Source organism: Glandiceps talaboti, chromosome 6 (genome assembly GCF_964340395.1).
Source record: "Glandiceps talaboti chromosome 6, keGlaTala1.1, whole genome shotgun sequence".
Classification (NCBI taxonomy): domain Eukaryota; kingdom Metazoa; phylum Hemichordata; class Enteropneusta; family Spengelidae; genus Glandiceps; species Glandiceps talaboti.
In genome coordinates this window covers 16,528,092-16,546,427 of record NC_135554.1, presented here as the reverse complement: position 1 = coordinate 16,546,427, position 18,336 = coordinate 16,528,092, and the positions used below count along the sequence as shown (strand labels likewise).

The 18,336-nt window shown below is 37.0% G+C and overlaps 1 protein-coding gene across 2 annotated transcripts; it reads left to right on the top strand.

Moving 5' to 3' along the window:
• Positions 1–12,288: 12,288 nt before the first annotated feature.
• On the top strand, positions 12,289–18,279 carry LOC144436714 (uncharacterized). 2 transcript variants are annotated; one of them, XM_078125566.1, is made up of 2 exons: positions 12,289–12,420; positions 16,813–18,279. In XM_078125566.1, the coding sequence occupies exon 2, from the start codon at positions 16,825–16,827 to the stop codon at positions 17,962–17,964; it is 1,140 nt and encodes a 379-aa protein (XP_077981692.1). In that variant the 5' UTR covers positions 12,289–12,420; positions 16,813–16,824; the 3' UTR covers positions 17,965–18,279. The 2 variants fall into 2 exon arrangements, with proteins under 2 accessions (XP_077981692.1, XP_077981694.1); XM_078125568.1 differs by having other exon boundaries at positions 12,398–12,416.
• Positions 18,280–18,336: the final 57 nt, after the last annotated feature.

Here is an 18,336-nt window from a genome sequence, read left to right as displayed (position 1 = left end):
TGGACGCACGTATCATGAATCATTTTGATTTATTTTGAACTATTATAGTTTGTCTGTTCGTTCTTGATAGATTTCAAGTTTTAAGACTGTTCGACACACTTGATGACAGGAGGCCAACGTACACACGATGGCACACAACCTCACCGAACTTTAAAAAAAACTTTTAATGTGATAATATTGAACGATCATGCGTCATTGATGACACTGCGCATGCGCAATAAGGCCTTACCCATCTTACGTAAAGTCGACAACTTTATATCATTCGAAGAGTAAATCCAAACTGGCGCCAGTGAATATTGTTTATATACTAGTTTCTTTGTTAATGTAGATGACAAGCAAGGCTAAATGGTCACACAGAAAATTCGGCAAGGACGTTCGCACAAAACGGCATTTATTTGATGAAGAAATTCATTATATTATCACAGATAGAGTGAAAAATAGTTACTAAAAAACTGCTTCCTTTAGTGTTTGCCCCTTACAATCACCGATAGCGCATATATGTATGAATATTCAAACTACATCCGATTTTTATTTTCTTAGGCGTCTGTTGTATGGTCGATTTTGCAGAAGATTGTTGAACTAACTCTTTGATGTGTCGATTTACACTTTAAAAAATAACACTTAAAAGTTGTAACTGCTGCTGACACAAATGTTAAAACAAGAATGATAGCTATAATATAAAAAATAGATAATTTTATCCTTCAACGTGATCCTGTCATTATCGAGATAAATCATTTACAAATAAAACATTTAATCTAAATCTGGTTTACTGAAAAATCGGATGTCCTCGAGCTAGTCTTTGTATAGTTTAAGAACGATACCCTATTCTGAGATCTATAGTTTGACTTTAGTTCGCTGTGACAGTCATTGAAACATAACAAAAAGTAAATGTAATATAGAGGGTAAAATATGTGTTCTCGTCGAAGCCAGTAGGTGAAGTAGTAATGTTCTACTTTTCGTCCATTTTACCATTCACTGGTATTATGGAGGGCTATACGGTGGGGGAATAGCTAGGTGGACACTTTATCGAACTAGCCATCAGTGGATATTATGACTGCAGGCGTATGAAAATATGGTTCTCGACTCCAATACTTCAACCACATCCAACCTCCGGTTTATTCATTCCCATCATACTTAGCATAACACCATGATTCATAGATTATATAAAGAGACCGGTTGAAAGATGGACATACTACGGATTTTATGTAAAAGACAAAACAAAACATAGCAATCAAATTACAACAACAATGTCTGGGTAAAGGGTGACATACGGCACAACGGACTGGAATAAATAACAGTACATAAGTATATGACACGACACAATACGGTTTTAGCATATTGTAAGCAAACAAGTCAACACATTCTCACTTCTCTTACTCTGTCACTCTCTCTCTCTCCCTCTCTCTCCCTCCCTCCTCCCCTCTCTCTCTCTCTCTCTCTCTCTCTCTCTCTCTCTCTCTCTCTCTCTCTCTCTCTCTCTCTCTCTCTCTCTCTCTCTCTCTCTTGATTTTAGAACTCCTTAGAGATAGATGTATTTAGATTTATCCTGAAATATTAGTATAAAAATTTACATTGAAAATATAACCTTTCCTAGGCTGCATTACTCATCTACAGAAGAAACAAATTTGTTAAGATTTTATGTAAAATATATGTTTACCAATTATGTATAGAAATACATATAAAGGTACAAAAATCCATGCATGTTCATGGGATATCGTACACATAACTCAAAGTAGAGAATTAGCCGTCTTGATATTATGCAAATAGATAGTTTGGAAGTCTTACGTAGATAAATAAGAAAACTGTGTACTTATATAGTTGAAAAGACAATCCGCCAAGTTGTCGGATACCCGGTACCCGGGGAAAGGAATATTACACCGTGACAGTAATGTGAACACCTAGTGTCTGTATCGTTTATTATTATAACTTATACACCTTATTCCAAGTGTCCCTGCGTCTTTTTTTTCCAACAGTTTCCATGTACGTGTGCCGCATCGATGTCAACGCCTCACAAATTAGTGACATCTAGTTGTTCAATAAACTAATTTCGTAGGGTTCACTTTGTGTTTTAAATGTCCCAACAATACAAAATTACTTCTCTGTGATTTAAATATAGAAGAGGCAATAGAAAAATCACCATATTGCTAAAATCACCTTTTCACCCTAGGAGTGTAAAAACAAATTTAAAAAAAGTGCAACAAACAAATACAGGTCATATAGCTATTGTGGATATAGAATTTTTGTCTGCTATTAAAGTCATCAACAGTGATGCTAATTCTGAATTTGGTCAATCCAAGTTTCATACAAATAATCAACTAACGCTCCACTAACCGTAACGATGACAAACAAACATAACTTTACACAGATTGAACAGTCCAAGTTTTCAAAATCGACGGGTTTTCAGTCAATAATCTACGAGTGTCATCCACTCTATTGACACCCACAGACTGGTCGTATGTTGTGTTAATTGGCACATTACGTGTAGACGTACTAGAAACAAGTATTGCAACTATATGGTAATAAACATGTAAACCTGGAGTACTTGGATGTATACAGGTGGACAACTCTACCAATAGGGATACTAATAAATGTCGTGGTAGAACAACATCTTGAAGAAAAACAATAATAATGATGATTGTACAACGCTCAATGATAAAAAAGTAAGAAAGTTAGAACCACTTCAAAAGTACCAGCTACTGAGGATGAGAGTTCCAATGTTCAGTTGCACTCCCTTTAGTTATGGAAAGTATTCCCGCTTACGTTCACTTTCTCGCACACGAAGACAGATTACCATCCCAAACGACTCAGATATAGTTATAACGATCTTCAAAGAGCCGACTAATGTTAACTTTACTCCGCTGTGACCCAAGGGCTATAGCGACAGGTATTGAGTTTTTTAAATATTCGTTTTTCCGGTTATGGTTTCTATTAATATTTTGCTAACATGTTTTTCAGCCGTTCTTTTACATTTTCACCATTTCTTTTACGACACGGGGCACAAGTAGTAACCCCGCCTTTGTTTAGCAAAACAAGGTTTTAATAGGTTTGCTATTAAGGTGATAGTTTCCCTATAGTGATGGCAAACCCATTTAGAGATGAAATCCACAATTACAAAATCATTAAATGAAATTATGTACATCATTGTTGAGCAATTGATGCGATTTGTCGATTACATTGTTCGTTGATGAATCTATTACAGGCAGGGCATGACGAGCTATATAGTCGCCTCTCCCGGGTCCTAGCTTTCTCAAAGGACCCTCCAAATTGGATTATTTCCTATAGAGACAATCTTTATCTTGATTCGTATAAACGCATTTTAACTGCGACCACAAGATGCACGCGAAGATCCCCCTTGTCAGAGCTCGCTCTCCGGCGTCAATACTTGTGAAATATATGAAGCGCAAAAGTAGGGTCCCTAGGCGATCAGTAGCGAAGTTGGAAATATATAAAACTAATTAGTCTAATACAGAAATATGACAAGCGATTGGTGAAATGAGATTTATTTGGCGAAAAATTGATGACCGATTTTCACTTCCTTGTCGTTATCCTGATTTCGACTATCGTATTGTGTACTTAAATCGGCATACATCGTTACTATTGTTATTGGCAATGCATTGTGGGTAATCCGAAGACACCGGATGACGAACAATGCTGCTGTGAGATTTTGTGGAAATAGTTAACCGTTTAAGTATCACAATATATTCAGTCAGTTCTTAAGATGGGGTAATAGTGAAATTATATCTGTAATAGGAGACTAAACCCCAGTAGGGATTTTAACATCGCATGAACATTAGAAAGATTTTGTAACTAGGGAAGATGTACTGTAAGCTCTCAGTTATAAGGCTTCACTGTTTAGTCCTTTCTCTTGCACTAAGTTTTAATTGCACTAATCAATTAGTGAAGCGATGACGTTCTACAGCTTCACTTGGTTTTAATTTAGTAGATATTACAATCGGCGAAATAAACGAATTAAAGCCCATCCAATCGTACTCAATAATTATCATTTACAGTTCCTGTGAAGTCGAGCTAACATTTTAGTAGTGAATGTGATGACTACATATTTGCTTTCCTTGCATTTTGATTTGCTCGGCATTTTAAAGATAAAACTTTGTGACTTTGCAATAGGGAGAGTGGCACAAAAGACAAGTCTCAGTCTGTGCGACAACCGCCAATGAGATGACAAACATTACTTTTATGTAACCAGACAATACAAACAAGATGAAAACTGAAAACACATACGAAACCTGCCAACATGTACGTCATCAGTTTGGGAAAGAGTAAGACATTGGATGATTTGTATTCAGAGATACAAATGGCCTTCAATTTACAAAATTATCTATCACACGAGGATATACATTGTAACTCCATGTTTACGTTCATTCGTTACGTTTCCAGACACATTTACATTGAGTTACGTATACTAGGATATGCCACACACATCTACACTGAGTTACGTATATATTGCACACACATTTACACTGAGTTACGTATATATTCCACACACATTTACACTGAGTTACGTATATATTCCACACACATTTACACTGAGTTACGTATATATTGCACACACATTTACACTGAGTTACGTATATGTTCCACACACATTTACACTGAGTTACGTATATATTCCACACACATTTACACTGAGTTACGTATATATTCCACACACATTTACACTGAGTTACGTATATATTCCACACACATTTACACTGAGTTACATATATATTGCACACACATTTACACTGAGTTACGTATATATTCCACACACATTTACACTGAGTTACGTATATATTCCACACACATTTACACTGAGTTACGTATATATTGCACACACACATTTACACTGAGTTACGTATATATTGCACACACATTTACACTGAGTTACGTATATATTGCACACACACATTTACACTGAGTTACGTATATATTGCACACACATTTACACTGAGTTACGTATATATTGCACACACATTTACACTGAGTTACGTATATATTGCACACACATTTACACTGAGTTACGTATATATGCCACACACATCTACACTGAGTTACGTATTTGCACACTCATTTACACTGAGTTACGTATATATTCCAAACACATTTACACTGAGTTACGTATATATTGTACACACATTTACACTGAGTTACGTATTTGCACACACATTTACACTGAGTTACGTATATATTCCACACACATTTACACTGAGTTACGTATATATTCCACACACATTTACACTGAGTTACGTATATATTGCACACACATTTACACTGAGTTACGTATATATTGCACACACATTTACACTGAAGTAGTACTATCTTGGTTATTAGTATTTACGAGAGTCCAATATTAACTAAATATAGACACGATTTCAGTATTTTTGTGTTGTAGGCGGGGGGGGGAGGGGGTTATCAAATGTATTAATTTTATGATAGATTAGGAGTATGATATTAGTTTGAACATTCACATCCGATTTCAATAAATAGCATCGGTGATATAACACGTATAGGAGACGTAGTTTGTAGTCTGGGCAAGAAGGGGGGGGGATAGTATAGTGCACTCGTTTCACTTTCTTTCACTGCAAACATTTGTCAGAGAAAAGATAAAAAAGTGATATGGGAGTGAGAGAATAAAATTGATGGAGTCTAGTCATTTTGTAGGATGCAATGATCTGTGAGATGACAGACCTAATCACATTACAGTAACTAGCGTTCAATTCTCAATGCTATACTAAAATCTCTCCGATCGCACTCCGTCATCTAGATCAGAAAAAATTCCCATCAGAAAAAAGGACCCTGTGGACTGGCTATTGAAAGAGACGTAGATTCGGAGTACCAATCGCTGTCACCACCTTCTAGTTTGAATCAACTTAATGCTGATTATTAGATTTGGTACATAAAGACGTTTATCATTATTTAGCTCCATTTTGGCGTGGTCATTTATGGTTGTTAGGTTGATTGTATTACCCGCCGATTACTGTACAAACTGTTTTTCAGTGTTTGTCGGTTACTTCTTCCTAATAAGGCAATTTCCCTTTGCCGATAAGTCAATTCACTTGAATAGTCTCACCAGAGAGACGCATAGTATTTGCTATTAGCTTCATAATATTACTCCACGGTTGGCACGCTGATGCAATTACCTCGCCTAGTAACAAAAACAGTTTTCTTTCTTGCCAATAAATTAACTCTAATTCCCAATGATTTCTGATTCAAAGTAGATTCTTAACAAATATTAAAACTGGCTGGAATTTGTTGTCAACTTACAGTCTAATATGGTACTGAACTGACTTCAAGGTACTCATATGAACACACATATCTTCTGTTGCGCTTGTCAACGCGGCTAGTAGTTACGATGGAGTCGTGCTGTCATTGTGTCCTGAAAAATGTGGGGGTCCAAAAATGCATGCTTTGGCAACAACTAACAGTCGCAATTGTTGCCATGGTTGTAGTATAAATTTAACCAATTATTTGACCATGGAAATTACGCGAAGATATCAGTCCAATTAACTTCCTTCGAAATGGAAAAAAAAATGTTAGACATATTGTGACATGGTTCGGAAATCAACAAATGTGGATTTCTGATACACCGTATAGGAACATATATAAAGCCACAGTCTAAAACTCAAATATTGGATGGGGGTGTCATGTTAAACGGCATCGCTGATATAGTACACTACATTGAAACATGCCATGTCATGTCATGCTATAATTACAGTTATTAGTACACATTTCAAGCAAGATTACAAATATGACCACTCTCCCATGACATTATAAATATTTGATAGTACTATTTCTTTCAAAAATTCTAATATTTACTGAACAAGCCGAGCAGTTGATTGACAAGGTTCGATGAAGTCGAAACGATCAACTGAAAACTAGATCTTTGATCTATGAATTGTAAAGCCCATCTGAACTATCTTAAAAGAACGGGTCTCTTTAGCCATTGTCCAAGATATCTAAAACCAAAGATCTCTTGACGGCATTGGACAAAATGTCGTAAAAAGATCTACTGTCCAAGATGTCGCAAAACAACACTTCTCTTTACGACACTGTCCAAGATGTCGTAATACTACACCAAGATGTATCGACAAGAGAATATACTAATCGTATAATGTATAAAACACAGTATCGTTGGCATATTTTCTTTCTAAACAAACTCAAAACATCATTAAATCTTTTATAATTTTGTTCTTTTAAAATAATCAAGTAACATAATTAATAACAACGCAAAGGTTCAAGGTTATTTCAAACTAATTTATCATTTTAAATGAAATATTTGTACTAAATTAAAATAATTTGTATTTGGTAAATCCAATCATCAAGTGTTCACATTACTAGTATTCCTCGTGCTTAGCATACAGCTATTAAAACACGCGCAAGTTTCAGTGCACGAATACACGTGCGTGCATGTCTCTGAACAGTTCACACTAAAATAAGACTACCTCAGTTCACAAAAAGCACATCGCCTCAAGTTGTGTTTGCACCTCTCTGTTACACAACAATTGAGGGCGATATTTTGTAAGACACGTGGCGCTCCGTCCATACTACGTTTCACGAACTAACCCTTGGTGGAGGGTCTATGGTAATACCAATGGAGCGTATCGTTCAGAACCCAGCCTTATCTTGGCTAGGAATCCAACTGTTCTCGTACTGTTAGATACAATTATCTCTGTCTTCACGTCGATTTAAAATATTTTGTCCTTGTAACATTTGTCGAATTCAAACTGTTACATCATCCAACATTTGGACGTCTCAGGTATAGTAGTATCTCTCTGGAAGTTGCAATCACTGTCATTGCAGCACAATCGAACAAATATCAAAATCAGACAAACCGGTTCACAGACAGACACGCTGAAAATGCCCCAACAATTCAAATTAATGCACAACTTTAAATTAAAAAAAAAATCGGGTAAAAATAATCATTATGAGTTGATAGTTGGTGATATCAGTAACTTCAGATACCCGTACAATATTTTTGCTTTATCAATACCTGCATAAAGTGCAGGGTACATCATTGCGCATGCGAATACAATACTGCTCTTTAATGTCTGCATTCTTTTGTTCTATATATTATTTTGTGTAACATATATTTTTTTTTTACTTTCTAGTAAACGCAACATATAACCTTCAACGATTTTATATGTTTGAAAGCGACAATCCCATCCATAGTGTATTAGTTGTAGGCCATATTGCTACTGCATAGAAACACAGCGAAGTATGTTGTGATTAGAGAACAAATTAATTGGGCAGATCGGTAATAGCCAAGTACTCAGATACTTCAGTGGAAGCTATATCAATGCTACAAAAAGTTACAAATTGTGTGGCATCGAATTACAGTCAGACTCATGGGAATATTTAAAGATTTATCTTTGTTATTAGCCTATAGAATCCAGTCATGTGGACAGTTTGGCTATTGCCTATGTAGGCGTAAGATTACTATACGCAGTGACAAACATCAGTAGAAAAAAAAAAGGTTTTCATTTTCTAAAAGTTTGACATTTGATAATTTGGATATTACAATGCTAGTAGGAGGGTTCATTAATCGTAAACTTTTTTTTCGGAATTTTACTAACATTTTCAATGCAAACATTCCACCCACACCGGGCCATATTCGATTCGCGGGCAAACATTTCGGAGTATGACCAGCGCGCGCCTATATACGAACTGCGAGATGGCATCGCCGACACATGACCCGCGCGCGCGCAGGTAACGTGATGAAGTGCGAGATATAGCCAACAAGGCTAGCTATGACGAAATTACAATTATCCACTGTCGACGCTATGCCTTGCTACGCTCAAGTTGAAACAAAAACAAAAGTGAAAGACGTGGAAATAAAAATATTGTGGCAAACATCGGCGTGGCACAAATATAATGTTTGATTATACTTGACTTTCGCGAGATTGGCGTAGAGGGCAGCCCTAGAATCAGGCCAGTTTGACAGTTTTCTGAACGATTGCAAGTGGCAACTTAATAAAGTGTTGTATAACGTTTTTTCTAAGCCTGTCAAAAACATACAAGAATCAAAAGATGCATATAATGAGCAGTCCAAACACTACAGTTAGGACGAAAATAGTTGTCTTTCGTCACTTCTAACCGATAACATTTTAATGGAAGGTTACTTTTACTATACAGGTTTTCATCTTGTACGTAGTTTAAATAGTATTAAAGATCAAAGAGGCTTCCGTAGTGCATGATTAGAAAACGAGAACTTGTTAATGAAACTACATTGTTATCTGTTATCTGTGATACATTTATTTATATTGATTTGCCCACCAGAGAGGTCTGGTTATTTTATGTTACTAATTAGTGGCTACCAGCTTCAGTGTGTACGTATCTATGTACTAGTATGTGATAATCCATTTTGTGGATGCTCACACAATATTCGACAGACACGGACACAGACACAGACATAGACACAGACACAGACACAGACACAGACACAGACACAGACACAGACACAGACACAGACACAGACACAGACACAGACACAGACACAGGCACAGACACATATACAGATTCAGATACAGATACAGATACAGACACAGATAGATAGATAGATAGATAGATAGATAGATAGATAGATAGATAGATAGATATATATATATATATATATATATAGACATAGACACATAGCACACAAGGATACAAATACAGATACAGATACTAACACGGATACAGAAAGCCAGTCATTGCGATTGACGACATGACTATTTACAAGTGTTGTTGTCGATTGTATGGTTAGGGTAAGGGCTAACTTCAATGTCTAGAGATCTATTAGTGTCATTCAGCCAAATTTTAGCAATTCAATTAAATATCATACTTCTCTGAGTTCAATATATCGATCAGTAGTGATTTAATACCAAATCATCCAAATAGATAGATTTGGTTAAAATACCTTATTTATATTAAATGACACTCAAGTCAAAGGGAAATTAACAATTAACATATGTTTATATCACATTTTTCAGTTGTTTTTCTAGCGAAGTGGTATTTTCGGTCTTGACCGCCCGAGGCGCTCGTCTGGCTTGACGCGTCACTCCATGGCGATACAAATTTTTGCACTATAATTATAATACTAGTAGTTAATAGTTGTGTACTTGTCTCCCGAATGCAGTTTTTTAAAAATGGTTATGTAATTTGCACGTACGCTATAAGGTTCATTGGAAAAAGAGAGAAGCGTAGTATGGCCTCGATTCTGACATTGTCCCCTTATGAGAAAAGTTGCACAAAAAGACAGAAACTGACATCAGCACTGTGCAGGCGTGCAAATAACAAACACGTTGACAGGCCCAGTCATGGTAAAACACGACATACATACATACATACATACATACATACATACATACATGCATACATACATACATACATACATACATACATACATACATACATACATACATACATACATACATACATACATACATACATACATACATACATACATACATACTGATATATTAATCAGACACAGTCATGTAAGACTCAATGGGAGAGGGGGTCTATAGAATCGGGGTAACGGTGAAGACTTGTTGACAATCAAATACTATCTTTTGACAGTTATTCCCTTTATTTGGGAGATGTTCATGAGTGGGGAAAACTTTTTGTTTGGCGTCGTTACCATGACAACATTGACTAATTCCAACAAAAAAGACTCGGTTGTAGTGAAACCAATCTGCAAGTCAGCCTATCATGTATAGTTTATCACACGATGACACCCATATATCACCGTTTCTAATAATCATGCAAGGCTTACGGCGATGAGGGCGACAAACACAAAGTAACTGTCAGACACAAACGTTAGACTGTATTTCTATTCGTCCATCAACATTGAATATATTTATGATCCATATCGCAACTGTTATCATGAATTATTCTTCATATTTGAATCATTGGGGTTTCAATAACCTTAGTATTTCGAAAATAATAATTGCAATTTAATTCTTAAAACTTTCCCTAACTTATTTTCTTAAAATTATATTGAAACATACATACATACATACATACATACATACATACATACATACATACATACATACATACATACATACATACATACATACATACATACATACACACACACACACACACACACACACACACACACACACATACATACATACATACATACATACATACATACATACATACATACATACATACATACATACATACATACATACATACATACATACATACATTTATCTGTAATACTGTGTTTGTTTGTTTTTGTCTCAGTCTGTCTGTTTTCACTCTTTGTCTCGTTGTATGTGTTTCTTTCTAATTTCTGTCTCTCACTCACCGTCCCTGCTGTGTGAAATGTGCGTAATCTTTGACTTTAATATCCCTATAAAGCAAAGTGTCCGCACAATTTATGAATCATTTATGACTTCAACTATTATTGCTAAATTACTAAACAGCGCAATATACAGGCCTGGTATATACCTTTAATATTATCACTAATAGCAAACACCAAAGCTACATACGTATACAGTGAATGGCACAATACACAGGTACATGCCTGTGTCACCTCGAACTAAACTCGATAGAATGTGGTATGCCGATAGAATTGGAACGCAAACTTTTAGACACGTCAATCTATCAAGGGCATTGATCAAACGATAAACTTACGCCATGTCACTGAACCGTAGTCTAGTCCCTATAAGATATTTTACGATTTACACCTTCACTCACGGTGGTTTAGTTAGAAACCACGTTCGCATCCAGACTACTGAACCGAAAACGCTTAAAATGACCACATTCAATATCCTAGGAGAAGTTCGATACTAAATTGACGGAAATGTTGTCATAGTAATGAATATAAGCGACAAAACATTTTACCGGAATATCAAAGACATCATCTGTATTTGATGGAGTTTGTTTTTATCGAATAAATAAAAAAATGCCAAGGTTGCAAACGTTTGCATTTTGATAGGTACTATACTAGGAAACGGTCCATAAATAAGTGTAAAACAAATTTATGAACACACATAAAAAAAGCTTATTAATCCGTGACGATGATATGGTCTTGCGACTTTGGCTTTGGGTCAGAGGTTAATTCGATCAGAACATTAATTTCGGGTATCATGCCACTATAATATACATAGCAGACCTTAAATCACCGACTTTATAATATGTCAATACGTTCAAGCCAGCTGAGGTGGACGAGTTTATGGAACGTTGTCAAAGGTCGATGAAGTGCCTGGGTTCATATTAAGCATCCCTTGGATACCGGTAATCTAATCGTGCACAAGTTTGTCTGTCCAGTCGTACAACCTGATTTGACAATCAGTACGATCGATAGGCGTCTGTACGAATCAAGTGTTCACGTTGGAAAAGGGCAAACACAGCGTCTGTTGTCGTTTAATCACACTACGCAACGAGATCAACGCTTGGTGAGGGAGAAGCACTGAACACATACGGTAGGTGAGACGGGTGTCGTTTTAAGTTTCGGCATATTAATTCAGATAACAGCTCATGATATACAAAATGTTATCGAGTTGCTGTTACTTGATTTAATGTGTGATTCATTGTCTGCTGGAGACAGAGTACGGTTACCACGTCGGTACCCACTAACGTGTCACACTGCTTGAATAGACATTTTTTCGTACGGTGAGTGGGCCATGACAGAAGAACATCCGTTTTAAGTTTATTGCCAGATCCTTGGCTATCAATGGTTGGGAAAGTCCACCCGCGATGGAGGGACTGTGTAAAATCATTGAGTTACACCGTGTTTATGATATGCAATCGGTTCTAGTTCAATCCACACATATATATATATATATATATATATATATATATATATATATATATATATATAAATATAATATGTCACCGTATCAAGTTTGGAATGTATTATCCCAAAATCGTAATCAATACAGAAAACTTGTATCTGATTAAGTTACGTGTTGTTTATCAAATTTCACCGCGGCCTCGAAAATTGAAAAACTTACCCCGTGCCTTAAATCTTCTAGTGTACCGCCAAGTTAAATCGGCAAAAGACCGTTTTAACGCTGTTAAATCGTGTAACCATGGTAACGGGTTCCTGATAATTTTGTCGCGTTTTATTTCCTCTTCTTCGAATTTCTTGAGGTCGAACTTTTGTGGAAACTAATATCATATCGACTTTAAACCCGGAACCTACGACATAGAATGGTGAATAATAGTTTATCTAAAAGTTTTAATCTGAACTCATTTCCTGTTTGTCAACCCGGACACCATAAATCTGAAAGTTTCATCAAATGGAATTTTTTTCAACAACAACAATTCCTCTTCATTGAGTTTGAATTGTTCAAAAACTGAAATCTGTCTTTATGTCGGTGTCAATGTGGATTTCATACTATAAAATGTGTGTGCACTCAAATTACGATACTCCTTGGGAATCATGGGTAGGACATATTGTTTGCCACGGTATTTTAGGTTGTTACGGCTACAGTGCAGGGTTCACAGGGACACGCAGTCTTGGTTGTGTGTATAGGTATATGAACTAGTACATTACGAAAACGGATAATGTTGTTAGTTTGACTCCGTGTTGATTGTTTGAGTAGATAAAGAAAATACCGTTACCAGTTATGCCCTTACTACTCTGAATCAAACCACAGGCACTTGTGGGCTAATATTCCATTCGAGGATGATCATAATACAAAATAATTACGTTATTAGGTATTTACGAATATTCAGAGAAAAAAATACCGTCAGCGGTATCATATCATTTAAACTTTATATTGTTTTTCGCGTTAACCCCGGTGATGGTATTTTTTTGAATATTCGTAAATACCTAATAACGTTGCCATTGTGACCATCCTTGAATATAATATTAGCTCACAAGTGACTGTGTATCAAACGTATGAGTGTACCGAAGGAAAAAAAACATAGTGCGCTCATTCGTAGCAACATTATTCGAATCTGTAATCCTTTTCCAAGAATGATTACGTGATCCAGTGATAGGGATTATGCATCTACACTATACACTTCGTCAATGTAACACGTGACTCACGGCAACGACGACAGACAATTGGTTTTGTGATCTCTGTATTTTGAGAAAAAGTGTTCATACCATTCTATAAAGAAAGAAAGATTAAGAAAGAACATATCGCTTGGTCATCGTTAGTAAGTGTGCACACGTACGTACAATCAGACACACACACACACACACACACACACACACACACACACACACACACACGGGCAGACAGACAGACAGACAGACAGAGACAGACAGACAGACAGACAGACACACACAGACAGACAGAAGCAGACAGACAGACAGACAGACAGACAGACAGACAGACAGACAGACAGACAGACAGACAGACAGACAGACAGACAGACAGACAGACAGACAGACAGACAGAGGGTTACCATTGACGAACACTTTTTATCAACCATTTCGACTCCAAATAAAGTTTCTTCGTCCCTGCAACAACTGGTATGTAGCTTAGCATAGAATATACCACTGTTTGTTTTCATTTATTTCAATCGGACAATAATTGTTTGCATGAGTCTTTGTTCGAGACAAAATGGTTTACCTAGCTTAGATGAACACAGCTTATGTAACTTCTCAAAACCACATTGGTTGTCAGTAAAGAAAATCAGACCGGCCCTGAGTAAAATATACTTTTGAGAAAACCAACAATCTGTGACAACGTTTTGAAATCTTAGGTCTGGTGGTATAAAGCTCTCGTTCGTTAACAATGAGATTTGACGTGAGATGTTTGACACCTGCGACATAGCCTGAGGGCGAACGGGTGCTCAACACCGAACAAAATCGTGCGCAGGTATCGTTATAAACTTATTAAAAGACTTATGTGCAGCAACGAAAAAAGAAAGTCATGCACCTTTCGTCTAAACACCACGAGGCCTCTTTTCCTCACACTAACATACATCATTATTTAACACGAGAATGGAAAAAGTACTCTCAGTGGCCCCCGTGGCTTGTCAGAATACATGTAATTAGACCCGGAGGGTGAATTGGTTGACGAAACTCTGGAGAGTTCGTATTAATAATGCAATATATGGAGTGTAGAGAAGAATAAATAAGAAAGTGGACGGGTTTAGTTTAATTGATAGAAACATCCAGACACAGAACGTGGCGGATTAAAAATGGAAAAATTATTACAGCGGTCTATAAAAAGTTATCAACCTTTTCTCCAAACCCCCTGATTAGATCCCTAACTTTAGGCTAGTAACCATACGTCTTTAAGATTCAAAAGAAAACCTGCTTCCGATATCCCGATCCCTAGCCAATCCAAAACTATTTTATCTAGCGTACGAAAAATGCCTCGAAAATAACGTAAACTTCATACATTTTGATAAAATAACAGGAAAACGAGAGAGTCATGACCCCACACCTAACGAAAATGGTTAAACGCCAACTCGATTACATATTAACGTGACCTAACGTAATTCTGAAAGGAACATAATCAGAACAAAACAATATATTTTTTTGCATATCCTAATTTGGTAAGAAAAATGATACAACTCAATTTTTCCTAAAACTATACTCATGGTAGAACAAGACATCATAGTCCGGGTCAGCCGGTAATCCGCAGATCAAGAGGTGATAGCAACTGGTAGTTAGCATGTCATCCTGAAAAGCTAAGTTTGCTTCTTCCCTTTAAGTGTTTGCAGAATTATTTTTCTGTTGAAGTGAATAAATAGTCAAGTTGACTTTGTAACCATGGCGTCGTCACGCATTTGTATAGGTGCAACTTCAAGAAGACAGCAACTTTGTCACTTACGTAGTACTACACACGTACAAAAAACATTGGGCTACCTCGTTCTTTATAGCAAGTACAACGGTCGTTAGGTAATTATAAAGTCGGCTAATCCCGGTGCCTTTGTTTTCCATCAACGTTAAATGTAAATATGCCAAAACAATTCATTTAAAAAAAAATAATTTGTGGTATATTTAGAAACCTGGCAGTAATTACCACCAAACTTTAATTGAATTACATAACAATCCCACGAGTGTGCAAACCCTTCAAGAAATGTGTATTTGGCCTTGTTTGTACTTAGCTAAGTCTGATCAATATATACAGATCAGAACCCCTTTGTCGAGTACCTTCTCTGAAAGAGCCAGCCTCAAGCGAAAAGTTGTGAATAGCAGCAACCACGACCTATCATATATCCTCAGTTAATTATCCTTTTATTTGAACAAAGGCAAAGCAGGTTGTAAAAGTGACAATCGCTGACATTAGGGGTGTAAAAAGTCTCCGAGTTCACGTTTTACCGCCTCGATCTCTTTGTGAAATTCACAATCCTCGGGGCTTGATGTTGTTCAGTCGAATGGGAACCACTCCTATTGATTTGTTGGCGTTTATTCAGAGATTTATTCAGTCTCATCACTAGCCGTCTTTATTAGTACCTGACCGCCATCAAAAATTAATCACATGCCACAATAGCTTTTGGTATAACTAAACAATAGATGTACACTTTCTTCGATTGGTTTTATGTTCTGACCAATGGCATTGGGCTAAAGTTTCACGGGACAAAAAAAACTTTATTTTTCAATTTATACCATTATCAAAGAATTCTTTTGAATATGTTCAAGTGAGATGGTACAATGATATGTTTAGATGGCAGTTGTATTGTCGTCACATAAAACCGATCGGTAAACATTTATTTGTGGTCTATAGTTTCATGAATAAGTCATTTGAAATACTGTACCACTGACCCAGTTGCCCCTTGACAGCGGCTGAGTTACCATGTTTACGTCACGGAGTTACCGTGTTCGACACACCGTGCCGACCTCTACACCACCCGAGGAAAAATAGAGCTTACAAGCCGAACCTAATCGTGTATTTGTGTTTCTAACAGGTGGAATTCGATATGAAGGGACTGAAAACGGACATGAGCACGGTGCTACACCACGCGATCTTCGCCGAACGGTTACACCAAGTTCGATTATTGGTGTCTCTCGGTGTTAATATAGAGAAGAAGGATCGATTTGGAAGGACTCCGTTGATGTTAACGTGTATCATCGATAACCAAGACTATGCCTACAAAATGTTTCAAATACTTCTACGGACTGGAGCTTTTCCCAACGTACGAGATGACTATGGTAGAACAGTTCTCAATTACGCCTGTTTATATGGCAGGGAAAGAACTGTAAAAAGGCTTTTCAAGGAAGAAATTCTGGAGATCCATTTCACCGACGAAAACGGGGATACACCGTTGAATCACGCTGCAATAAATGGAAATATAGAGATTCTACAAATGCTAGTTAGACTGCTGACGAAGTATGGCTTGCCCATCGATACACGAAATAAACAAGGCTATACTGCGTTGTTGTTAGCCGCCAAACATGGTAACTATGAGTGTGCCCATATCTTGTTAACGGAGGGACGTGCTTCGGTTAGCTCACGAGACAACGAGTGTTTTATGAATGCTGCCGAGTGGGCAAGATATAGCCATAACGAGTTTTCCGAGGCAGTTAAACGGAAAGACGCAATTGTATTCGGTCTCCACCGACCGAAACAAGCCTGGAGTTATACAATCAGCCCGATATCAAGCACACAGACTGCCCCTCAGACCGCGAGAACGGACACCCGTGATCTGCAGAGCTTACCCCCAATAAGCACTACCACCAGTACCCCAAGAACTCGAGTAAGGCCAAGTAGTATAGTGTCTGAGTTACGCCATAAACAAAATTCCCTCAGTACTTTCATTGGAAGTGTGGAAATGAGACAAAAAAGCGCCATTGCTAGTCGAAGAAGTCGACCTCCGTCCACTGATAGTTCATTTCCTACCCCAATGATGTCAATCGAACCTCCGTTCTTGAAAAATGGTCGTAAGCGTCATACTATGATCGATGATTTGAGAAAATTATTCGATATTTATCAAGAACAGTTATCATATCGACCTCTTTCAACACCGCCTGATATCAGAGCCACACCAAACAAATTGGAAGTGACGGCTATGGATTGCAGACAATCTCCAGTAATTCCATTGATCAAGGAAACTTCGTAACTGGTATGAGAACATTTGACAATTTACCTATCGAAACCGTCCAAGCTTTAGCAATACTCACAAACAATGGTTAAATTTCATGATAGAAAAGTGAACTCTCTTGAACCGTTAAATCTGTTACCATAGTAACTTCACAATTGTACCTTGGCATTTCACCTCTACAAGGTCACACCATTCTGTAGTCGTATACAAGTTAAACGCCCCCTTATATCGTATGTATAAGATAGTCATTTCATTGACACTCACGAATACAGCCTTGTGGTGTACTAAGTTTTATTTTGGCTTGTGTTTATCGCAATATTATCCACTGTCACAGTCTGCTGCCATTCCATTGCTTCAGTGAGTCTATAGTTTAAAGTGCTTCACTTCAAG